Source organism: Phyllostomus discolor, chromosome 5, assembly GCF_004126475.2.
Source record: "Phyllostomus discolor isolate MPI-MPIP mPhyDis1 chromosome 5, mPhyDis1.pri.v3, whole genome shotgun sequence".
NCBI lineage: Eukaryota > Metazoa > Chordata > Mammalia > Chiroptera > Phyllostomidae > Phyllostomus > Phyllostomus discolor.
In genome coordinates, this window is record NC_040907.2 from 140781039 (window position 1) to 140808789 (window position 27751).

The 27751-nt window shown below is 36.2% G+C and overlaps 1 protein-coding gene across 5 annotated transcripts in view; it reads right to left on the bottom strand.

Annotated features, from left to right (window-relative positions):
* PRKG1 (protein kinase cGMP-dependent 1) overlaps window positions 1-27751 on the bottom strand; it is a 1342121-nt gene that overhangs the window by 140874 nt on the left and 1173496 nt on the right. For 4 of the 5 annotated variants that reach the window (XM_036027548.1, XM_028511229.2, XM_028511228.2 and 1 more), the window contains one exon: window positions 10522-10587. In XM_036027548.1, coding sequence (XP_035883441.1) covers window positions 10522-10587 — 66 coding nt within the window. Of the gene's footprint in view, window positions 1-10521; window positions 10588-15158; window positions 15335-27751 lie in introns of those variants that run through there. The other variant, XM_036027549.1, reaches the window with a different exon arrangement.

Consider the following 27751-nt stretch of genomic DNA (forward strand, 5'->3'; position numbering starts at 1 on the left):
GAATTTTGCCAGCAGAGGACACTGGTTCCAGTGTGCCTCGTAGGTTCTTGCAGCTTCTCAAGCATCTGGCTACTTCAGTACATGGAGGCCAGCAACACCCAGCAGCCAGCAGCTTCCTCAGCAGCCCCTCCTCAGGGAGCTTCATACTTCACTGTGAACAGCTGTCCCTGGAACCCTACAGGGAAGAATTCTGGTACAAGTTCTATATCTGGCATCATAGCACTTCATGACTACTGCAAGCCATGGCTGTGTCCTCAGTTGGGGTGACTTTGTCCCCAGGGGACATTTGGTAATGTCCAGAGAGAGTTTTGGTTTGTGAAAATGTTCGGAGAGTGGGTATCTAGTGGTTGCAGGTCAGGACACTGCTAAACATCCTATAATGTACAGAACAGTACACTACAAAAATACATATTTGACCCAAAATGTCAACAGTGACAAATTTCAGGAACCCTGCTCCATAAATATGTCTAGTTCTTTCTCCCAGCAGGACAAGGTAAAGGATGGAGAGGGAGAGGGGGAGAGGAAAGGGTCTTCCTTGAGTAGTGTCTCAGAGGCCTAGGGTTAGTGACTACTCCTTATATCCCCTATTCGTATATCCTTTAGTGTTCCCTGTACTTCTTACTAGCTAATCCCTTATTACTCCAACCCCCTATTTAGTTACTAATTCTTTTCAATAAAGTTTCCCTGTTCAGATTACTATGTGCTGTCTCTGTTGGATCCATACCAATAGAGCCATTACTCATTCATTCACTTCAACAGGTACTTAGTGAGCACTTACTGTGTGTACTTCCTGACTCTGTGCTAAGAGCTGAGGATGCAGTGGTGAGCAAAACAGACATGGGTTCTGTCCTCCTCGAGCTTCTGTAGCTCATAAGTTAAAACAGTAACTTATGCTGTTTTGTATGTAACAAACAAGCGCTGTAAATGTATGACATAGCAAGCAGAGGGTGGTGCTGTGAAATGCATGCAACACGAGAACCCAACTTACTATAGAAGGTCAGGGGAGTGACTGAGTAAAGACCCCATATATTTGTGATGAAATAAATGAATTATAGTAATAAAATTTTCATTTTAATTCAGCAATTCCAATTATTTAGCCAGATGGTAATGTAAGATTTTGATGTAGTGAGATTGATAGCCATTTGGAGAGGCATTTGGAACACAAAGCTTTTACCCACTAATACTTTTTTCTTAGAAGTAGAATTCACAAATATATTTCAGCTCAATTCATAAGTCATCAATTCTTACTTATCAGACGAACTTTTTAATATTAATATATTATTTGTTTATTTTCATGATTCTAAGCTTCATGAAGTTCACTATCTCTTCTTATGCATTTCTATTAATCACAGCTCTGATTCTAGTGTGTAACACACAGTAGATGCTTAATATGTGCTCACTGAATTAGTAAATGTGTGGGTTTTATGTCTTCATAATGTGAAGCATAATGTGATTCAGGTGAAAAAGCACTGAAATAGATGTCATAAGACCATTCTGTTTTAATCTCATCCTTAGCACTAAAGAGTTTGGACAGAGTGGTGGGAGGAAAATGGAGACAACTGCACTTGAACAACAATTTTAAAAAAGTAAAAAAAAAAAAGAAAAGAAAAAGAAGAGTTTGGACAATCCATAGTCCCTCCAAGATTCATCTTTCTCATTTCTCAACTTGAACAATCAATCAGAGAAGAGGTTTTTTTCAAGGTCTCATTACTTTCTAAAATTCTAAGACATTACAAATGTATTAGAACATAAGAATGTGAATGTACTATCTATCTTAGTTAGTTTTTAGTAAATACTGATTTGAGTGCACCTACACTTCTTGGCCTCAATCTTCTCACCTATAAAACAAAGCTGAATTATTCCAGGGATTAGCCAACTATTGCCCTTGGGCCAATGGCAGAATTAAACTTTTATGACAAAGAATTGGCCACAAAACTGAAACTGTCCACTATCTCAGCCTGTATAGAAAACATCTGTCAAGCTCTGGCCTATAAGGTCTCTTTTATTTCTCCTTCTTAAATATCTTCTATGTCCTTCTGACTAATCCTGTCACCATCTAAATTTTTTAACAATGTTTTTTAAACAAAAAAAAGTGCTAAATTTGATTAATAGGCCATCAATAGGTTAAAGACAAGGGACGTCTTTAATCTTGAATGGTCTGTAGGTGACCAAAGAGTACGGTGAGAATGTTCTATGGGGCTGTGACTTAACAAATTAGAGTTGGGAATTATACATACAGCAGACATAAAAATAATATTAACATATGTGCCTTTACACTCCCAAAATGCTACATGTCTGAGTGGATGACACACAGCCATTAACCAGTAAGTTCTAGCTGGGTGACTGAAGTAAGAGTCTGGACCTTTGCAATGAGTTCTCCCATCAGTGATGTTATGTATCATTTCCTTATGGACTTCAGGAGAAGGGTCTACCATTTTAAAGCATCACACCCCTTTCCATGACTTGAAACAACAAACACTGTCTCTAGATGTTCATTTTCCAGTGGAAATGTGCTTATTTTGCAGTGAGATCATGCTTGCTCAGGACATGCTACAATTCAAACACATCACTAAACTGAATCAATATAATGTCTTCCTTTCTTTCAAACTTATGGCTTTTATCTCTTCTGCTCAATAACTATTTTGTGTAAGGTGTACTAATCAATAACAGTTCCATAAAAAGAAAAGCCCCCCAAAATTGCAGCTGACACCACTCTTCATAGGCACATTTGCTTTCTTGTTATCACCCTGCCAACATCCTCAGGTCACCCCAGATTTCATTCTGGAAAAGGAACCAAAACAAAATCAACTTAGGCTGTAGGAAAGGCTGAGGCTGTGAAATATTTTAAGTTTATCACCCTATCAGTTAAGCAATATGGCTACAGGTAATGTCACATGCGGAGTCCCTGTAGTCCTATCATGTGGACACAGAATGCCAAGCCTTATACAGACAAGGACACAGGTCGCTTAGAGAAGCAAACACCACTGGGTGCATGCATGGCCTTCGTGAGACTGACCTGGTAGGTAGGGTTAAAATGGTGCCTGAGAGATTATGCTGTACCCCAAATTTTCCCCTGCTATCCTTCCCCTCTCCTTGATTAGCACCTGAAAATTCAAAATCTTTTCATGGTTTTTCAGTCTTCAGGAAGTATTTCATCAAAATGTAAATAATTCTTGCAGAGAACCATCATAATTTCTAATTAGCTACTAGCCAAATTAATTCAAAGCCTGGAGTAAAGTCCTAGAGAATACAAGAGTAAAGTTAAATACAAGAATCAAAAACAAATAAACAAACAAAAATGGTGGTGCATGTAGGGGGGCCAGTAGTGCCTACAGAAGGGTAAGATGAAGAAGACAAGGGGACTTGGGGGGAAGGGTGTCAAGAGGGGAGAGCTAGGAGACAGATGGCACCCGGTGGGCCAACACTGGAGGGCACTTCAAGTCAGTATTCTTTATGTATTTGCTTTATTTAAATTCTGGCTGAGCACAGGAAGGAGAACAATCAGAATAGGACCACTGGTGTTTGCACTCAATTCTTTATTTATTTTTATTTTTATTTTTTTACTTTTAAATAAACATTTTATTTTGGAAATTTTCTTGGTTTTATTTTATTTTTCTTTCCCTTTTTTTAAATAATTGTTGTTCAAGTACAGTTGTCTACATTTTCATCCCACCATGTACCACCCACATCCCCACCTCCCACCCTCAAATGTACCCCCTTTGGCTTTGTCCACGGTCCCATATACATGTTCCTTGATGGCCCTTCCTCTATTACCCCACATTATCCCTCTCCCTGTTCCTCCCTGGTTATTGTCAGTTTGTTCTTTATTTCAAAGTCTCTGGTTTGCTTGCTTGTTTCTTTAGTTGGTCAGGTTCCACTTATAAGTGAGATCATAAGGTATTTGTCTTTCACTGCCTGGATTATTTTGCTTAGCATAATGCTCTCCAGTTCTATCCATGCTGTCTCGAAGGATAGGAGCTCCTTCTTTCTTTCTTCTGCATACTATTCCATTGTGTAAATGTATCACAGTTTTTTGATCCACTCATTTACTGATGGTCACTTAGGTTGCTTCCAGCACTTGGCTACTGTAAATAATGCTGCTATGAACATTAGGGTGCATAGGTTCTTTTGAATTAGTGTTTCAGGATTCTTAGGGTATAATTCCCAGCAGTGGTATTGCTGGGTCAAAAGGCAGTTCCATTTTTAGTTTTCTGAGGAAGTTCCATACTGTTTTCCACAGTGGCTGCGCCAGTCTGCATTCCCACCGACAGTGCACTACAGTTCCCTTTTCTCCACAACCTTGCCAACACTTGTTTGTTGATTTGTTTATGACAGCCATTCTCACCAGTGTGCAGTGGTATATCACTGTGGTTTTAATTTGCATCTGTCTGATAGCTATCAATTATTTAAAAATGACTCCAGGGAGTCAGCAAACTGTGACTCAAAGGCTAAATTCAGCCCATTGTCTGACTATTAGCTAAGAATGGTTTTTAAAACAGACATATTAGTTGCTTTCTAATAATTAGCCTGGTGGCTAAAATCTCACTATTTTTTAAGAATATTGTTATATTTATTTTTTATTATTCTTATTTTTAAAGATTTTATTTATTTATTTTTAGAGGGAGGGGAACGGAGGGTGGAAGAGAGGGAGAGAATCATTGATGTGTGAAAGAAACATTGATTGTTTGCCTCTCATGTACACCCCAACAGAAGACAGGTCCACAACACAGGAATCGAACCGGTGACATTTCACTTTGCAGGATGATGCTCAACCAATTGAGCCACACCGGTCAAGGTAAATCTTGCTATTTTTTAAATATATACAGTATATATATTCCTATTACTCATGAGGCAACTATAACCCTAGGAGGTTAAAACCCTAGGAGGTTGAATGTTAGTCACCCAGGCTTCCCTGACAAACAGAGATACCTCATTTTCTAAGGTGGCCAATTGCAATGTCCTATAATCTGACATTTGACGCTCCCTTCCAATCTCATCATTTTTATGCCAAAGCACCCTTCCTCTAGGTTACTTCTTAGTATTTGTTGCCCAGACTTTGTCTCAATGACACAAGGGTCACCATGGAGGGCCTTAGGAACCACCTGGAATGATTTGGATGGGGAAGTGCTTTAAAGGGTTTACCCTCATGGAGTCAGAAATGTTTGCTTTCTAATGAATTTTATTTAAACAATGGGTTTGGTACAACAAACATTTGAAACCAATGGTGATATCATTTAAGTTTGATGTTATTGGGGTGACAGTCAAAATAATTAACAGCCAGTATGGCACAGGAGCTGACCAATCAGAATGGAAACTGGCCCTGTTTGTCAGATGTCACCTTTTAGTTGTTGGATCAGGAAGACGTCTGGGGAGCCCTGGGAGGGGAATCAGATGACCGGGACAGCAGGTGGTGGAGGGCACACATGCAGAATGCAAACCGCTGTTTTCCAACCAGTACATAGGTATTTAAATTTTCATAACCAGGATGCCTACATCTTGGAGGTCACATAGTAAAGCTGCAACAGAGTTACAAGTCTAACTCAAAACTTAATTTCCTGGGGAGATATATATATATATAATTTTACTATTTGCTAATACTTAGGTTATTCTCTTTAACAATGCTCAATGTCACAAAATAAAGTATCATCCTTGAACAGCTAGCTTCATCAACACATTTTTATACCAATGAAAAAGTAAATATTCCGTAACTGATTATGAAACACAGTAATGCACTTAATTTTATATTTATTTCTTCATGTATTCTGAAGCAAGAGATGCTAAAGACACCCAGTAGTTTTTATACATTCAAAACATTTACTAATGGAATTAGGTTATTCTTCTGGACTCATATCCTTTTTTATCTGTTTTCTCAATTTGTTAGTAGTTAGTAACATAATGATGAGACTGCAAGAAACCAATTCTCAAGGAATATTTTTTGAGGAAAGCACATATCTGTTTATCATTTCCTAGTTTGTCAATGAGCATTTTAAAAACAATTTCTGACATGCATGATTAGTTACAACAATGTTCATTTAATCTCCCTCTGGAATAATAACTCTTAATCATGGGCTATGTAATATGGTACCTCACTTGTAAATTTGGCAAAGAAGCTCCTCTTGCTGACAGTTGTGCCATCTGTTTGCATGGGACACAGCCCCGGTGCCCCACTAATTGGCCATAAATTAGGTACCAGCTCCAGGCTTTTGACAGGATCCTTCAGTTACAGTTCAATTTTTCTATTTTTTTTTTTTTGGTGGGGGGAGGGTTAAGATGGGAATTCAGTGTTGGTGGGAAGCCCGAGTTTTCTACTAAGAGTACAGAAATGTACTTCTTGAGTCCTAGACTCAAGCTATCGTCTCTGTATTTATGTGTAAAGCTAGACCTCACTCAGCATTTCCTCTTTGTATATATCTGTGAAAATAAACTTTTGCTGATTATAGGGGAAAATTATGAAATCCAAGAAATTTCTATGTCTTTTATAACAATAGGAAGAAAACATTTATTGAGAGCTTACTATACATCTTGTACTGTCTATGGACCCTTATGTTAAGTTGATCTTCAAACCAACTTTATAATTTAGGTACTTAAAAAATTTTTTTATTGTATTTTACCTTTTACTATTTAACCCCCTTTTACCCCCTCCCCCTGCAGTCTCTGTACTGTTGTCCATGTCCATGAGTCCTTTCCCCTTTTTTCTCTGTCCCTACACTTCCAAACCTTCCCTCATGCCAACAGCTGTCAGCCTGCTCTCCATCTATGAGTCTGTCTCTGTTTTGTTCATTAGTTCAGTTTGTTCATTAGATTCCACATATGAGTGAAATCACATGGCATTTGTCTTTTTCTGACTGGCTTATTTCATTTAGCATAATGTTCTCCACATCCATCCATGCTGTCGCAAAGGGTGAAATTTTCTTTTCTTTTTTATAGCGGAGTATTGTCCCATTGTGTAAATGCTCCATAACTGTTTTATCCACTCATCTACTGATAGACATTTGGGCTGCTTCCATATCTTGGCAATTGTAAATAACATTGCAATGAACATAGGGGCACTTATGTTCTTTTGAATTAGTGTTTTGAGTTTTTTCCAGATATGTTCCCAAAAGTGGGATCTCTGGGTCAAAAGGCAGATTCCTTTTTAATTTTGAGGTATTATATCATTTTTTTCAGATGGGGAAACTGAGACTTAGATTTTAAGTAACTTGCCCATATTGTCATCAAATGATGCAGTCAAGATTCAAGTCCTGGGCTTTATTTGTCAAAGCCCATGCACTCCCCACTGTATACTGTATATGACAGGTTTGAGAACATAGCAAATTAGGATGAGGGAAAAGGATGTGTGTGATGCTACTTAATACTTCTGCATCTCTCAGAACCTCAGTGAATGAAAGTGAAAGAGCTAGACTAGATAACTCAAACAATCTCATCTAGTTTGATTCTTTGTGATTTGATTAATCCGGGCTTTACCATTTACCATTAAACCTATCACATTATTAAACTTCTACAGGCTTCCTTTTCCTCTTCTGTAAAGTACCTTAGCCACTGTCTAGAAGAAGTGTTCCATATGTGGAGATTCATAAGTTACAAAGGACTATAAAGACTTGAACTGATATGATCACCCATTCACTCCCAATCATGTGGCAACCCCCCAGGCCCACTCTCACTCCTCCCCAACAGATTTTCTTGCTTATTCTTTACAGGCAGGATGAAGACCATCTAAGTATCCATAACTTTCCTTATCTACACCTCTGTAAATTTTTTACCTCTCCTTTATTTTGCTATGTTAAGAAAATAAAAAAATAAAGATATGTTCTCCAAGTGACCTCTCCCATTTGACTACACTTTCTGCTCCTGTGTTCCCACTTTAAGCAAATATTCCCTGTAGTATTTCATTTGTTTCATCCTCCTAGATACTTGTGTATACCCAACATAAGGAAACTCTCTGAGACCCTGCTAATTCCTTATGCTCCCTCCCTATTTCTTCCTGTCTTTAAGCACATTTCTTGAAGGAAAGAACCATTTAGTCTTGGCGCTCACTTCCTTAATGCCCACTCACTCTGTAATTCAGACTCCATTATATTTTATTTATTTAAAAAATTCACTATATTAAATTTTATGTTTTACACTATTGAATTTATTGGGGTGACATTGGTTAATAAAACTACATTTTTTCAGGTACACAATTCTACATCATCTGTATATTGTATTGTGTGTTTACCACCCCAAGTCAAGTCTCCTTCCATTACCATTGATGCCCCTCTGCATTCTCATTACTTTATTAAAACTTTTCTCCCAGCTGTTTAGTAACCTGTGTGTCTTTTGGCTTCTCACTTGAATTTAACATTGTTGGATTTTATCCCTTTTCTCTTAAAATCTTCTTAGCTTCTGAGGCTTCCTACACTGATCTGATTGTTAACATCTGTTTTTTTCACTGTTTTATATTATTCATCTTCTTATGTAAGAATTTCTCCAAATTCTAAACCTAGTTCTTTTATCTTCGCTATTTGTTCAGGTAATTTCATCTATTCTAATGGCCTCAACTGTTAATTCCATGTAAGCAATTTTAAATTAATTCTAACAAGTTTTTGTCCCACATTTTGCACTTCCTGTAGGGCATCTGTTCTTGAGTGCACAACTCGAACGTCAAATTCATTATATTTCTAGTGGAATACCTGAGCCTCTCAAACTGATTCCTCTTCCATATTCCTTCTATATCCTCTCAACCCTGACTACAACCCTAATTTTCCCCTTGCTGTTCACATTCAGTCAAGTATTAAGCCCTCTGATTTTACTTCTTTATTCTCATGCATTCCTCCTATGAATGGTCTCATGATGACCTCTTGGACTTATAGACTCCTCACCAAATATTCTGTCCTTAACTTCTCCCTCTAATTCATCTTATGCAGTATTCTTAGATCAGCCTACCAAATACAGTGTTATAGTGACATTATTTTGCTGCATATAATCGTCAGTCACCCTTATCTCAATATTCAATGTTCTTGGTGAACCAGCCCCAATATATCTATGAACTTATTTGTCCCAATACTTCCCCCAACTACCTTTACACAGCCTCACTCTAGCCAGTTTAAATGGCTCATAGTTCCTTTGTGAGCGTTGTGTATGCCGTTCACTCTATTTATATTGCCTCTCCTGTACTTCTAGGTGCACCTAATAATACCATTTTTCCATGAAGACTTCCCTGATTCTTCTCAGGAGTAGTCACTCCCCTTTCCAGACTCCCATAAATGTGTATCCTGACCCTTTCTACATTCTGGTTTACATGATGATTATTTATGTATATGCCACAAAACTGTACCAGAAGCTAACCCCTGAACCAGGATCTGTGCTGCTCCATTGATGCTTCCCAGGGCCCCTAACAATGTCTTGTATAGAGTAAATCCTCAGTAAAATGTTATCTGAATGAAAGAATGAATGACTGGGAAATTCCACTTTCTGGGAATCAGATAAAATGTCTCTACTTCACAGATGTTTCTGGATATAACTATCATTCTGCAGCTCTGCCCCTGCTCCGCAGCAAGAGATCCAACACAGAGGGGCTTCCAAATGTGAGATGTGAGAATCGAATGGGTTCCCTCTTTACTCACGCTCCTCTGAGCTCAGCATTCACTTCCAATATTTTGGGCTGATCATATCTGTTTCATTTTGCACTGACACTCACAGCCTATTCCTATCATGTAGAAATGGATGTTTTACAGTCCTCCTTCTTGGGTCTGGTAGTTCCCTTTTCTGATAAACTTATCAGTAAATACTGAAATAAGAAAAATCTGGTGTAGTGCTTCCAGATAGTGAACATGCTTTTCAATCATGCTCTTGTCGAGTCAACAATCTGATATTTGCAGTTTAACCTATAAAGCCCTTGGGTGATGGGTAATGGGAACAGTAAGCCAGAATGGAGAGAATGAACAGGGATAGGAATCTTGGAACAAACTTATGATGGTCCTAAATATATGTCTATGGCTAGAACTGATGCTCTCTCCAAAACTGTCTTCCTAAAAGTGTATCTATTATAGGAGTCTGGGGATGGAAGAAAAGATGAGCTAACTAAACCATGACCAAAGAATAGTCCATTTTCTAATAACACAAGTATAACTATTATTATATTATTATTATAGTTGTTGTTATTATTCTAAAAATGTACACAAACCACTAGCATCACTTAAGTACCTCCTTACTGAAGCAGAGTTGGACACATGGCCTTCCTGGCATGTTCCCAGTGACCCTCACAATGTAGCTGTAACGCTGCCTTTTCTCCAGCTTACAACTGCACTCCCTGAGGTGACTCGCACAGTGGTTAAGTACCTTGGTGAAGATCACAAGTGGCAGAGCAGTCTACTTTCAAGAATCACAGGAAATGAGAATCAAATAGAGAAGTCATTTAAAAATAAAGAGATATAAAACACATATTAACAGCTCCGTAGAATGGTGTCTAACTTAACTAACTCCCAGAACTGAGGTATGTCACTTGTGTGGGTGTGCAACGTGAGCAACAGGCGATGTACTCACTCTCTGTCAATCACAAGGCAGGTCACGGCTTCGGCAGCGATTACGTTGGCTGTTCTCACATCTTCCCTGGATAAAAATAGAAAGAAATGGAAGTAAAATAACCTTTAATATCAAAGAAAAGTGTTCCTTGTGATTAATTCAGGAAACATACTAAATTATGTATAGTCTTCTGATTTATCCACTTCCACGTTTAAGCTTTGTTCATCTTTCAAATGTCTTTGTCCTGAGGAACCGCCTTAATCTTGTCATGAATCACACAAATCTTACAGATAGAATTCAGTAGTTCCAATCTCTAAAGTTTCACTTGTACAAGTGAAACAAAACTTTATATCATCACTCCCTATGCTTTTGGGAGAATTAATGAATTAATTGGATAATGATAAAGAGATAGTCCTGAACATGGACATATGAAAATCTTTAAAGGACCTAAAGATATATTTTGGAAATGGAGACTTTAATTCCTGTGTACAGGAATTTATCACTGTAACCTGGAGAATGATTGATCTCTTTCAATTATTTCCTTACTTTAGAGACCATGTTTTTATGAGGCTAATCTTTTGGCAATCCATAGTCCACAGTTATGCATCTGCACCAGAATTTATGGATCTTTAAGAGTATTTGATAAATCTTACTCACACTAACTCAAATTTGTATATAGTGTCTCTTTAGAATCTTTTAATTCATCAGTATAGGGATATTTATTAACCTCTTAAACGTTTACAAGTCTGCCCTGATATCTATGTCGTATCCAGTGGTCAGGGGTGGAGTTAGTAAATTAGCATTCTTATGTCATTTTGAGCTACTGAAAATTTAATGGTACCAATGTCATGAAAACATGAAGCTATACTTGAAAATGTACTCTTTCCTAGAAAATTAAAATGTCTAAGTTAGTATAATTCATGATAAATATGTTTAAATGCATTACAGAGATATGTACATAGAAAATAATATAGTATTAACACATTCTAAAAAGCATAATTAAAGCATTACATGTCTCTAATGACAGAATGTACAAATAAGTCTTAAAAATAAAGATGTTCCCAGTGGATTCTTATTTTTTTTAAATATACTAAGTTCCACATATCATTCTACACTCTGTATTTTCCACTGACCTTTTTTCTTTCATTGATGCTACATCACTGTTGCTTTATAGTATCTATTTCATAGTTAATATTTGGTAAAGCAAATTTGCTCCTACTAAAAGCTTTTATAGAAATATTTGGATGATTTTCTTAAACATTCATATTTCATACAGGCTTTAAAATAATTTTTCTTCTAAAGAAATCCACATTGGGACTCTGGTAGAGTTTTGTTTACATTTGTACATTGATTTCAGAAAAAGGACTCGGTGATTAGATTAATTTCCATACAAAAACATGGCATGACTCTCCACTTGTTCAGATTCAGTTGTTTTCTTTTGTCTTTAAATAAGATTTTTCAATCTTTTTCACTTGGGTCCTGACATTTTAAAACAGTATTCTTAGTTGTTTTATATAATTAGTTTCTCTTATGAGTGGCATTCCTTTCCCATTTCTGTTTCTTACTAGGAAAATAAAAAACTATTGATTATTGTATATTTTTAATCTGCCTACCATACTAAGTTCTCTTGTAATTTTAAAATTTTTATTATCACCTCCACAACTCGCAGTACCAGCCTTCCCATGCCTCCTTCACCTTCTCCACCTTCCAGCCAAACTGGCCTCCTTTCCATTCCTGAACATCTCATCTCCCTTAACCTGCCTTCCTGAGCCTAGCAATCTGCCCCCAACTCCTTGCCCAGCTCACCTCACCCCTGCTAGTCCTTTAGACCTCAGTCCACGGGCCCCTCCCTCAGGGATGCCATCTAAAGTAACCAGAGCAGCTTTCCTCTATGTACCTCTTCATCCAACGACCTATCACTGTTTATAATTTATACAATTATTTGTTTAATGACCCCATGTTTGTCCAACTAAACCACAGGAGAGCTAGATTTGCCACGGCTAGATTTGCTCCCCATTTTATTCTAAAGGTCTGGCACATAGGAGGTGCTCAGGAGGTGCCAGGTACAGGGATGGCCCAGGCACCTCAGTCATGGCCCTCAGGTGGTACAGCAGAGCTCAGGCTTTAACTCTTAAACAAGTCACACCATCTTGATTTTAAAAGAGAAGCAACAGGCTATTGGAAAGCCTAGCCTTTCTCATCTGTAAAAATGGGGATGGTAAGAATGCCCACCTACTGTGTGACATTAAATGAGATAATCAGAAATTCGTTTATCACAATGCCGGGCACATAGTGATTAACGTGTTCTGCTGTGTATGACTTCTAATTCTTCTCACCGGCAATACTGTCAGGTCTGTCCTCTGGAAGCGCTGTGTTTTATGAAGCATTCCTACCCAAGAACAAAGTGTGGCTTTTCTTTTTGCTCCATAGAAGTGGACAGTGTATTTTCAAGTCCATTATCACTTTCTGAGTGGGAATTTTTGGTGAAGTAGAAACAAGTAGCACATGTCAGTAATACCCATCAGGTCTTTCATAAATTGTGTGAATGTCTTGTTTCTAAAAAGGTGGCTTATGGCAGCATAAATTATAAAAAACCACTGCCAGTGTAAAAAACAAAAACAAACTATCATGGTTTTATAGAGAATATCACACTAAATCTAACATTCCCTAAAACATATTTCCACCTTGGAAATTTAGAAACTGCTTACAGTCTTTCAGAATATAATATATATAAAACAATGCTTCCTTTTGGTAGTACTTTCTGTGCATGTAAGTTTTTTAAATAATTTCATTGCTAATTTTTAATATTTTAAAATTTCATCATATTATCTGGCCTGCATTGGATATACTTTGTAAAAATGAATGCAATTTTCTTACAACAAAATATACATAGACATTTTAAAATGTAGATTGGGAAAAAATCAAAGATCAGAAGAGTGACATAGTCAAAAAACTTAAAAATATTTTAAAAAGGAAAATTTGTAAGTTGTAGCCTACAATCAGGCTTCGTGCCTAGTGAAGTGACATATATCAAAATAGAAGAGATGCATAACATAGGGGAGATAACATATTAAAAAGGAGATTACCATATTTGCCAATTAATGAGAATCTAGCATATATCAGGAACTACATTAAACAATTCACACCAATATTATTTCATGCATTTAACAGAGAGCGGGCATTTGATCTCAGATTTCCTCTGGGGATAAAGGTTAGGTAACACATCCCAAGTCAGACATAGCTAGTGAGCTGCAATCCTGGAATTTGAAAAAAGATCTGGCTGGCTCCAAAGTCCATGTTTTTTTCCACAACAGTCCACTGTTGATACACTCTGCTATCTCACTTTAATTGCCTAACAGTTCTAAATTAATTTTAATGCAGAATAACTTCTGAGTAGTAAGTAGTCATATCTCTCTGTCAATCATTATAAAATATATTTAACTGTTAATAAAAATAGCATTGATATATTAATGATTGCCCAATTGCAAAGCTAATTCAATAAACCATTTTGGTTTCCAAACTATTAGAATTCCTATCCGTTACTCTCTTCTAGCCCTGCTATGTTGCTTTATAATAATGCTACATAAAAATCACAAATTATTCAATGCCAAGTTCATTTAATGCCAAACTCATGTTGCCATTATGTTGTCATTGTATCTCTATTATAAAAGTGCTTAATGCCATTATGCCAGTCTATGAGGTGTCTAAAAGCTATCCCTGTATACTCAGAGAGCCTGCTCCTATAAAGACCATATACTGTTTTACCTAGTATCAACACATACTAATTCCCTACAGTATGTGGGGCAATAGAAATTTCTAGTGAGAGAATACTACTCATATAAGCTGACAATACTGAGACTTACTGTGTATGCTTATTTCCTTTATAGACCAAAGGACCATGGCAAAAGCAAATATCATTTGGATTCAGATATAAAGTATTGTATACTCATATAAAACAAAGGTCCTAATAACTCCATGTTGTTATTAAACTTATCTCTCTTCATATATAGCTGTTATGATACTATTTCCCACAGAACATCTGCCAACTTAGCAGGGTTTCACATAATATGGGTTTAGACACAGGAAAAGAGAACAAAAAGGGAGATGATGTCATTTTTAAAAACAGATTTTCAATTTTAGTTTTTGGCAGATCAAGGTATTTGATAATTTCTAATAGACAAATATACGAGACTTTGGAAAACATATTGAGCATGAGATAGTTTTATAACTACAGTTATAAGACAATGTATAACATATTTAATTAAAACCTTTCACCAAACACATAATGCCTCTGGATATTCAACAGACCTCTTTATAGCAAGTAAATGTCCATATACCTATATAACCATCCAGGCCTAGCATGCACATTGTCTTTAAAAATAAAATCTCTTATTCATTAATTTCTGTACCAGTATTAGTTGATTTCAGCATAGCAATTAATAAGCATGTGCCTCCACAGAAGTAGCTACTATTTGGCAGATCAACAGATATCTCACAAAGTTGCTATTGATTAATGAGTAATTACCGTCAAAGCTATGCAGTTTAGCATTGTTCACTTTTTAAGTATTTTTGGTGGAGTTAGGCATTCCTTTCAATGAAACTATAGAACATAAAAGATATCAAAAATATTTGCAAATAACAATTTTCTGTGCACTGACTCTGATATCCTTTGAACTTCATCACTAGAATCTTCATCATCGCTGTATCCCAAAGTAGAATCACTGTCAATATCTGAATAATCCATAGCAAGGCTTTAACATGGACTCTTCTTGTTCTGAAGCAATTCTCTTGTGCCTCATGGCTGGTAGAGAGCTCAGTTGTTGATTGATATCTCAGGGGAAGACAGAATACATGAGGCCAAAGTAGACTGTAGTTCATGCAGGGTTTCTGTTTGAGCAAGGGCTCTCCCTTGCAGCTTTAGAGTAGTGTGACTGTCATAAACAGAGTCTTAGCATTCCCTTGGTGCCAGCCTTCTGGCACTGCTCCAGATGCCTAGGAACTTAAGATAATCCATGGGTCAGAGCCCTTCATTCCTAGTCAAATGCAACAGTTTGATGTTCACAGTTAAGTCTGGACCACATAGGACAAAATAAAGCCTTTCCATCTCAAAATCAAAGGCAATCTTACAACAACAAGTAGGATATTTAAAATTAATAAGATATGAGAAGCATCAAAAGGCCACTTAGAGTGAAATTGTACTTTGATTTAATCAGGCACTAGAATTGTAGAATTTATGGCAAATTCAACTGCAGAATTTGTAAGTCTGGTCCCAGAGCAGATAAGCGTTCTTGAAGAACAAGTTGTTTCAGGCCATTCACCAACCTACTTTTTATTTAGTCATAAAGTTATTCCAACATACCCCCCATATTCTAATAGAACACACATGCAAAATGCAAACTGAATTAATGCATGCAAATAAGTACATGTCTTCTAACCAAGCTTGGCACAGAGTAAGCAACCAATAAATGATAGCTTGTTTACCATCATTGTTGTTGTCATTGTCATTGTCATCATCATCACCATCATCATTATCATTTTTAGGTCCTCTAACATCCAGGAAGCATATGACCCTTTTGAATATACTTCTCTCATGAAACCTCCTTCCCCAGGTTTCTATAATAATATCAGTCTCCCAATTCATTTCTGACATCACTTTCTCGATTTATTTTCTTGACCACCTCTTCCCTAGTTCACTGAAATCTAGGTATTTCTCCAAAATTCTCTCTTTGGTCTTCTTTCATATTGCTTTTATTTTTCTTATGAGGGTAATCTCACATAATCCTATAGCATCAACTATGGGATTTATACTAGTGACTTCTAAGTCTAAACCTCTAACATTTACCTCTCTCCTACCAGACACCCCTGTCTGGAAGTTCCACTGCAACCTCTAATTCAAACCTAACTCACTTTCTCTTAACTTCTACACCACTTTTCTCTTTGAGTTCCCTTATCTCAGTAAATGACACCATCATTCCTGCATCCACCTAGGCTTAAAAGATTAGATGCATTTTCTACTTTTCTCTCTCCACCACTGTATGTGTTTGATCATATTGGCTCAATTTTTGCCTTTTCTCTTACTCATACATCTCTGCTTCTTTTGCATTTCCACGGCCACTGTTCTGGGCTGCACCGTCTCTGTCCTGGAATGCTAACCTGGCCTCATTACTGATCTCACTGCCTCCACTCCTTCCTTTTCTAATCCATATGTCACTTGCACGTTTTCAAATATAAATGTAGTCATATGAACTCTTTGCATGAGAGCTTTCAAAAGAAACATTCAAAAGAGAAAAGTTGCACCTTTTCAGGCACTATATGGACTTTTACAGATTATCCCCTACTGCAGTTTGGACAAATCAACGTACCTTTAAAATATGCCAGCTGCCATCTCCATGCCTATGTGCATGCAGATGACTCCTCTGACAACTTTTGATGCCAATGCAAATGTTCATACAGGCAAATTTCCATGAACTCTCAAGAGCATATTTAGTTATTTTCTAATACTTTGTTCTATTTTTATATTTTTGATTTTTTGTCTTGTTCTGTTTTGTTTTCTTTCAATAGCATTTTTAGAGAAAAAAAATCCCATAAAATGTCTACATTTAATTACAGAATAAGATAGTTTAAAAAGAGTGAGAGTGAAAAATAGAAAAATACCGTAACACCAGATGCCAAGAGATAACTGAGGTTAATAATCCTTCAAACACTTTATCATTCTTATCTATTTATATGTATCGTGGATATAATAGTAAGTCAATAATTATTTTACAACATGTTTACTGACGTCTGTTATATTTTGAAAGCCTGAACCCTGAGGTCTAGAGGAGACAGATGTTTAAGTTAGTATGCAGATATATACTTGAAAATACTGATCCAGCTGCATGCAACGAGAGATATTAGGGAGCACCTCTAATGGCAATTCAGAGGTCAGTAAATCTTTTTGAGGACATTAGGAACTAAACCCTGAAGGATGAATAATTTAGGTTAGCAAGATGAGTCACAAGATGCATTTGCTAAAAAGTACAACATATGCAATATCCCTGAGGTAGAAAACTGCTTATTGTAAAACAAAAAGGTTGGAATTCGGGGATTGAGGAAAAGCAAGCAAGGACCAGGAGATGCCACAGAGGAAGACAGGGCCACATCATTCAGGGCCTACAGGCTCCTCAAATATTTATTTAAAAAAGGATTGTCTAAGCGAGCCATTCTTTACCACATAGATTCTTAACGATTAGTCGAAAAGCTTACACTCAATTTGGGAAACAACTCATATGCCAAAACAAAATAAAGCATCAAGGAAATAATTTTATATAAATGATTTTAAAACACTGATGGCCTTTTCATTTTTTAAAATAAATGTTACTATACAGCCGTTTGTATATGAAAGAGCATATATAAACAGAGAATATGATCTCTGCCCTTTAGAATCTTCCAATTTAGAATATAGGAGTAATGAAAAAGCAAATGCATAAAAGCCAATGTATTATCAAACATATTAAAATATATCAAGTCATGATTTACATAGAATTGAGTGCAGATCTACTTTCTGAGTTTACCCAAGGCAGCCTCTGGTTTCTCATTAGTAATGCGAACTCATCAAGTGACCTTAAAGTGACCATTTTTTCTCTGGGCAGAATGATTATTAGTGTTATATATAAATTAACTCCAAAGTTTATTCTTCTTTGTAGCATTGGTGAATATCTCCATTTATGGTATCAGTTCACTTGCTGAGAGAATGCAAGTCTTCTCGGAAGTATACCCATGGAACATCACAATAAGTAAAAAGAGAGTAATGGATTTGGAAGTAATCAGTTTGCACTTCTTTTTTTACATTCTCTTGCTGCATTGGTGGTATGATAAAATTTTTATGTGACATGTAAACTTCACATTCTGTGGCATGCTTCAAGGATATAAACATAGACATTCATTAGTTGAACCAAATAAAATTGTCATTTTTTTCAGGTTAAAAAATGACCATTTATTGGCAGTTTCATTTGGTTCAGTCTCATACGTGGAATTAGTAAAAGTGAAAGGGGACAAAAAAGCAACTGCATAAAGACACACCACTCTTTCTTTTCTGCTGTGCTCCCTTTGGGACACTAGCTTAACAGAGATTCAACAGTTCAACAGTTATCCATACTGCTTCCAAATTCCTCAATTTAATGCACTCATTCCTCTGAGTGGTGATGTGATTGATGGCTTTTGCTCTTCTCCCTAAGCCTTTAAAGATCCTTCGCTCTATATTCCATCATAATTAGCATAAAAAAACAACACTGAAGAAATTCTGAATCCTCGTTTTGTTGTAGTGGCTGTTGTTACTGCTAGAGTATGAATGGTATTTACTCTGTGCTCTGGCTTCAAACATTAAACTCTTTGGCAAAGTGTCCAGATGTAAAGGCTGTTTCCCTAGAGTATATTCTATGAAGAGAAGAACATACTATTCCCATTTATTCTGTTATTTTATTAGTTGTTTGGAAGTACATATTTAAATATTATAATGCCAGTTTTTAGGGGCCCATTTGGTCTTTCTCTAAATGATTTAGAGATATTTTAAGATAAAAAGGAAAACTAATGTTACTCTATTGTAATGTTAAAGATCAAACCTTGAGTACAACATAATAGATAACCAGTTCATTTACTAAAATCAAATACTCACTTTCCTCTTAATTCTATGTTTCTCCTTCTCTGATCCATACTCCATAAAGTAATCTGGATTAAGATAAATCTCATGGCTTATTTTACTTTTCAGAGGGTCTTCATGTAACTTTGCAGTGTAATTGGCCAAAAAAGTTTGAATTGTAGGAACAGGGGAAATTAATAAATAGATAAATTATTTCATGGGTGTCTCGTGGGTCATGAGGACTTTAAAGAAGAAAATAATGCATAGACTTTTCCTTTTTCTTTGTTTGTTCTACACTTCATAGAGCTGAGTATTAATTCTTCAACTTCCCCTATCTTGAAAATAGAGAAAAGGCAGCATGTTGGAATGATGACTAGAATTGATGTACTAGTAAACCTCAGCAATGCATGTTTGAAATGAATGTTAAGCTGCATGGTCACGTATTTCAAAGGTTACCCAAAGTGCTTGTGAGCCAGGAGGATGTTCTCTCCTGTAAAGATTTCTAGGCCACATGTCAGAGGAGCATCTTCTATTTCTTGTTCTATTACCAACTTAGTGCATGACCTTGAGAAAATGCCCAACCCTCCGTTTCATTTTTTGCATGTGAAATGGTGACTGAAATCTCTGCTCTATTGTCCTCTGGAATTAGTTAGAATTTTGCCAACATGGACACTTAAATTTTTTTTTTATTGGTTGATTTTGGAGAGAAAGAGGAAAAGAGAGAAACATTGACTTGTTGTTCCACTTAATTTATACGTTCATTGGTTGAATCTTGTATGTGCCCTGACCAAGGATTGAACCTGCAACCTTTACATATAAGGATGACACTCTAACCAACTGAACTACCCATCTAGAGCCAACATGGACACTTTTTAAAAGTTGTAATTATTAAGGTTTTCAATGCTTCTGAGACAAAAGATTATACAAATCCAAGCTTATTTCTTTAGATAGAAAAGGATATTGTAAGCCCATAACTGTGATGAATATATAAGTGGCATATATGGCACTGAATTTCATATTCATATTCATATTTTTAATGTGACATGAAGTGAATTATCCCATAGAAATCAGACACATTCATTTGAAATAATATATTCTCATAATCAGATGCCAAAAACAATGTACAAATGTCTATAAAACTTCCCTGGCTGTTGTGGCTCACTGGTTGAGTGTCGGCCTGTGAAGCAAAGGGTCATCAGTTTGATTCCCAGTCAGGTCACATGCCTGGGTTGCAGACCAGTTCCCCAGTGAGGGGTGCATAAGAGGAAACCCCACTTTGATATTTCTCTCCCTCTCTTTCTCGCTCCTTTCCCTTCTCTAAAAAATAAATAAATAAAATATTTTTTAAAAGGTCTGTAAAACCGTATTTTGATAATTAAAATTTAGATTTTAATTGGGCTATTTTTAGGGAAGGGGAATATCCAGAATTTTAAATAGAGTTAAACTGTAAAAGATCTATTTTTATTGTTACTTGCTTATCAAATATTTCCTATCCTGCATTAGTTGAATAAATACATTGTTTTTGTGATTTTAGAACTCAGTGCATCTAATATTCTATCTATTCTTCATGGTTATGTATACACAAGGCAAATTTGAATAAAGAGTGCTAAATCCAAATCACTGCATACAACACAAACTCCTATAGTTGGTGTTAGTTAGAGAAAGTAAATAGGGTATCGGACATACTAAATATGTCAATGAATTTTTGCCAATAATTTTGGTATACTAGACATACCCTACATGTCCTGTCCCTACAATTTAAATTATACATGGTTTCAAATGATTTTAAAATACTTTACAGTTTTTATGTATAAATATTTGAAAGCTAACGTTTTAATATGTAAGGAGTTTTTATAAGTCAATAAAATATTTTTAAAATACCTCACTTAAAAAAATTAATAAATACTAAAAACAGTTCATAGACCATGAAAAAATGGTTTTGAAACATGAAAATATGTCTCATCTCACACTGAGAGATGTGCAAAGGCATGTAGAAATATAATCTAGTACAGCCTTTGCAGATAATTCAGCTTTATACAATCATTGAGCACTATTTATTAAAATTGTCTTGCAGTTATTTATCATACATAAATGCTCACACTTTTGGGGGAAAATAATGGCATCAAAAGAATATTACTATAGCATATACAAAGTTGAAAACATGTACTAACAAAGTTGGAAATGCAACTATAAATGTGGGATTGATAAAATAAAATTTTGCACAATAAATACATGGTAATATTAGAGTATATTAAAATAATGAAAGAAAACCTACATGTACTTGATCTCCAGGATACCTCCAGTGGGAAGACCGTGGAGCAGGACCATGAGTGCATGCTCTCACTTAGGTAGAATACACACACAAACTAATAAATATACATCAAAATATATGGGTATCTTTGGGATGCATTAGAAAAAATAATCACCCTCAGGGAAGAGAATGTGTGATTAAAGGTCAGATGAAGTTTTTAAATTTCATATATACACTTGAATTATTTGTCATAAAATAAATATTTTTAAAGTAAATTCTCTATATGTAATCATAGAAATTGACTCTTACAAGCAATTTGTGGGTAGTGTGGTTGTTGATGTCATTTACTCTCCTAAAAGGCCTCTTCCATGTTGACTGCATGCTAGCTGCTGTCCACACCTGGGCCACCCATTAACCCTTGCCCCAGAGCTGTCCTGGGCTAGCAGGGCTAGTGCCAACTTACACTGGCCTACTCCAACTACACTGAAGACATACCAACCTGGCAGGCAGAGCAAGTAAAAACGAATGGCACAGTATCAGCCAGTGTCACTTACAGCCCTGCCTTTTGCCTCACTTTCCCAGGGGGCAGTTATAGGAACTAGGTGACAAGCTAAGGAAGGTATTTTTTCAGAAGGGACATCTGCTTCTTAACACCCTTTGCAATTTTTAGGGTGGCTCTTTAGATCTCTCAACATGTTTAGCTGTCAATTCTATGTGTACAAATAAAACTTTTCATATAGATACCCATGTATGCATCTAATAATTAATATTTTTATATTTAATGATTCTTTGAGGTTGTATTGTAACATGTCTACTAGTAATTGGGGAATAACTTTTCTCTTAAAATTTTTCATAATTTATTCACACAAGGTGCATTAACTACATATATTAAGTCATGGTAAATCTTTGCATTGAAAGAGTAGAGCATAGTAATTAGAAGAACAGGTTCAAGAGTTACTTCATCTAGGTTCAAATACCAGGTGTGCCATTAATTAACTGTGTCATCTTGAGTAAGACGTCTGCTTATCAGTTTTCTTGGGGAAAAAATTGGGAAATAATAGTATTTAATAAGGCCAATTTCATGAAGAATAAGCAATGAAATATATAAAAAGCACCCAGATCAGTGTCTGAGTACTAAAATCACTCAAAAAATATATAATGCTATTATTATTTTTTATTTCATTGTTATAATTATACCACAATTAACCCCAATAGATTCTAATCACTCTTGTTTACTATTATTACTTTCCTGCCTTTTTTATTAATGTATAAAATGCTCAAGGATTAATGGTCATTTCTGCATAATAAATACCTCTGTTTATAATATAAAAACATGCTTCAAAGGGCAATCAGAGATATCAAATTACATTAATAAATTTTTCTGCTGTGGTTTACCCTTGAACCTTAAACCTGCAGAAATTAATTAAAATGGCTTCATGCTATAATTCAGAAAGGAATAGTATTCATTCATTCATTTATTCATTCATTCATACAATAAAGAAAGGTTGCTAGATTTAGCAGATAAAAATATAGGGCACTCATTTTAACTTGAATTTCAGATAAACAATAAAGACTTTTTTCTTACTTTAAATGTGCCCCATGTAATAATGTACTTACAATGAAAATATTCATTGCTTATCTAAAACTCAAATTTAACCATTGTTTTGTATTTAATCTGGCAACCCTAAATAAAGTTTCTGAGTATAGACTCTGAACCAGGTGCTGTATTAGGTGATGGGTATGAAAGGGGATAAAGAACAAAATACTTGCCCTCCAACACAGTACTATCTAGCAGGTAAGACAGATTACTGACAGCTATAATAGAGAGAATGCAGCATCGTCAGAGTGTGTAGGGGGCTGAACAGACTGACACAGAATCACATGGAAATGTGCCCGCTCTAACGGAGGTGAAAGGCAGAGGCAATGGACCTATGGTAGAGAGGATTGTGGAAAGGTATGGGAAGAAGTGATGCCTCAGATAAGAAGAAATGTGCATGTAGAAATTTATGAACAAGAAAGTAAGGTAGTCATAACACCAGGAACAGTGTGTAAAAAAGCATGAGAAAATCTTGATAAAGAACAAGTAATTCACAAAAAGAGGAACCAGAAATGAGGCTACCTGGGTAAGAACTGCAGAAATTATAAATGGCTATATATCAAGTATACAAATATCTTTAAAAATTCAACAGATTGTTTTATCACATTAAACTTACATGAAAACCTATATAAAAACAGGCTTAGCAGGAGGAAAGCATGGAAAATGTGCTCCCCAGTTGTCTTAGATTTTTTTCTGTTAGAGACTAAAGTGAATTACTAGGAAAAAGCATTAAATCCTTCCTAGATGATTGTAAGAAGAAAAATATTTAGATAAAGTTAGTGGTAATAGTGCCAAGAAGTCTCCCCTGATGCATACCACTGAATTACTCTCATTATTCCCTATACTCAATAAACTCAATTCACCCATATTTCAGTTTACAGGACAGTAACAGACAGATAGGGGATGTTTGGAAATCTGTTCTTCAGTTGTCCTTCATGTTCTGGGTCCTGTAGAACTCTTTTATTTCACCTACACCCTCAATTCAGAGCCACTTCCATGTGAATGCTGGGACGCTGGTATACTAAGTATTGTCCTTATATCAGTAAACAATCCTTAATTGAATATCTACTGCCCAGGAAATACTAGGAAGGCAGGCAGCCATACACCTGAATTATTACCTTGAATTTACAGCTAAAAATCATGAGGTACAAATGGGAACAGAATACGGCCCTTTTAAAATCTGTAGTGGCTATTTTGGAGCTACCAAAATGTTTAGCTTCATTAATGCTTGGGAGAATCTAAAATTATTGAGTGCTTCTCTTGCCAGGTACTCGCTGCTCAAAGTGAACCCTTGCAGTACTGCAATCATGTGATGTCAGAAAACTGTGCCCCTGGGCTAGCCAGCAGCTTGTTTTTGTGCAGTTCTCAAGTTGTGAATGGGTTTTGCATTGGTAAAGACTTAAAAATAAAAGAAGCAAAAATAACCAAAAAAGCATTTGTGGCAGAGACTGTATGTGGTTTTCAAAGCCTAGAATACGCATTGTCTGTCTCTGCACAGACGAAGTTTGCCTCCACCTAAACAGATGAGGGGACTAAACCTGAGAGAGGTTCAAGGATCTACCTGGGGTAGTCATAACAGTTACATAGTAGCAGATCTGGATTTTAAATCAAGTTCACCTCTTCCCAGTGTCCATGTACCTGCCACTCATCATGTTATCCTTCTGTCACTGGACGTTTCTATCCTTGCCAGTTCAAAGGCTGTGGACAAAGAGTGTTTTTACGCAGGCTAACTTGCCTTAACCATCCTAATTGGGTAAAAACATAGACATGAACTCACATTCACTTAACAGCAAGTCCATTGTTGTATTAAAAACAAAACAAACAAACAAACAAACAAAACCATTGCCCCGTTACTCCCTTCCATTCATGTGATTTTGAGCAACTACCTCCGAAGAGCAGACAAGCTCATCAGGCCCAAGTGATTAATTAATTGTTTTCTTGGCACTAACAAAAATGAAATCTAAACTGCAGCCAATTATTCAGTGATTCATCAATAACTTCTGTAGACTTTAACCCCACCTAAAAATAGTGCAAAAGAAAATGCTCATTAAATATTATGCCCTGTATTTTAACATCATGTTGTTTGATAGATTTTAAAGATCATACAGCAAATAACCTGCTAATTAAATAATGTTTTAATGAAATAATATTAATTAAGGTACCTAGTTTTAACTATGTGTGGCTACAGCACTATTCTCATAACCACCAGTTGCTATGTTCATTCTTAGTCACAAAATTGAGAAATTTATCTTGTCTTGCAACCATATAGTCACAGCTGTCTAGTATTTCAATCTGTAGAGCAGAATAGTCATATCACTCCATCAGATATGTATTGCATTATTTTTTATCTGCCCCCAGATTGTGGGTTGAACAAAGCATCCAAATCTTCTTTCCTAATTCAAAATGCATTTACATGGTTAGTTTTATTCTTCTTTCCCTCCCTCCTGTCCTCTCTCTCCTTTTCCCTTCTTTCTTCCTCCCTTCCTCCCACCCTTCTTTCCTTCTTTCCTTCCTCCCTTTCTTGCTCCTTTCTTCCTCCCTCCCTCCCCTCCTTCCTTCCCTCCTTACTTCCTGTCATCCATCTATCCATCCATCTATCCATCTATCCATTCATCCATCCACCCAATTACTGTTTGAAATGTGTGTGAAAACATGTTACTCACTCTAACAGTTACAGTGATATATAATGTATAGTCCTTACTCTCAAGAAATATATAGTTTAAGTCCTGGCTGGTGGATTGAGTACAGGCTGCAAACCAAAAGGTTGAGTGCAGGCTGCAAACCAAAGGGTTGCTGGTTCGACTCCCAGTTAGCACACATGCCTGGATTGCAGGCCAGGCCCCCAGCGGGGACCTATGAGAGGCAACCACATATTGATGTTTCTTTCCCTCTCTTTTTCCCTCCCTTCCCCCCTCTCTAAAAATAAGTAAATAAAACCTTAAAACAAGAGAAATGTATAGTTTAATACAGTATGAGAAGTTGGAAACAAACCTTTATTTCATGCTAATAATAAATAGATTAGCAACTATAAAATAACTTATTTAATAACAAATAATATTTATCGAGTGATCACCATATGCCAGTTTCTGTAATGGGGATTTACACCTTTTAACTTGATTTAGTTACTATTATGCTTCCCAGTTTGACAGATGAAAAACCTGAGGTAAACGGAGATTAAGCCATTTTCCCAATGCCATAAATCTAAGCAGTGGCAAAGCAGTGACTCACATCCAGGGAGTCTGACCATAGGTAACATATGCTATGTTATGATCATAAATTATCATATTTGATCCTCACGACAATCCTATAATATACATTTTTAATGTAATCTAATATTACCATAATCATAGTTCTCTAATAATATCCTTTACACCAAGCCCACCCAAATGAACCTTTAATAACCCTTTTCTTTGTCACCAGGCTTTCATGTTTGCAGCTGTCTAGACATAACTGTGTGGAGTTAAGTAGCATAGCTAACTGGCCCTTACCAAACTGGCCAGATTCTTTTTAAAGGTTACTTGGGATGAAGGACACTTATACCTGAGAACAAGTAAACCTGGAGAGCTCCAGCTGGCCATTGTCACCACATGGATAGAAAAGACAGAGAAAACAGGCCTCCAGCAAGGGAGATTGAGAGATGGGCATTAAAAAGTTGAGATAAAAGAGAAAATCTTAGTTGTTCTGAATGGATTTCTTGGCTGTTCATCATAGTTTCTGAGAGGTCCCAGGCATCTTGGATCCATTAAGATAGCTCATTATCTACCCAATGTGGTCCCTTTCTGAGGCATATTAGTGTGAGTTGGACTTTGCTACATGCAATTAATAGAATAATTATTACATATATGATACAGATGCTTACCTCCATTATTCAATTCAGGGGAGTTGAAGCCCCAAGAATTTATGTGAGAATTGCTAATCAATTTCAATACAATTATGAGAAAATTGTAAATCCCATAAACTGTGTGTATGTATGTATACATGTATATATGGATCTGGAAGGAAAATAAAGAAATTCTACACAAGTAGAAGCCTTATGAATGGCTATGATAAAACATGACACATTTTCCAGGCCTTAAAATATTTACAGAATTTGTCTTTATTGTGACAGAAAAATGTTCTAAGTAGAGGCTACAGCATGGACAATGGGGTATGCTGAGAAATTCAATTTCATTGGAACAAACTTGGGTGTAGGGCACATGAAAGATTCAGCAGGAAAGGTAGACCAGGGCCACACTATAGCTGGCAGAGAATACTAAGTTGTGACATGAGTATATGTTAAATATTTATTTAAGGGTGAGTAGGTGACCATAAGCTTTAAGAAGGTCCTTCTGGCAATATCAAGGTGTATATGTGAAAAAACAAGATATGGGAAGACAGTTTAGGAGTTAAATGAAAAGACAAAGAGAGACTGAAGAAGTAACTTCTCAAGATTCATAATGTCTTCATTAGGCATGTAAAGAGTCTGCCTCAACAGAACTCCCTATCAACACCCCTTCCCAAAATCCAGGAATGCACATACACACAAGCATGCACACACATGCACTCACACACATACACACAGTTATACACACAAAGTATAAATGAATGTGGATGAGCATAGAGTTATATGGACCACTGACACCAAATATGCTGAAATGACATACTCTACTGTGTCATAGATCATTAATGATTACTTATAGCTTTAATTTTGTCATCCATAAAATGTATTTCTAGGCAGAGGGCAAGGAAAAAGTAAAGCACAGAGGACCCAGATGATTACAATGCAATGTAACTATAATAAGATTAC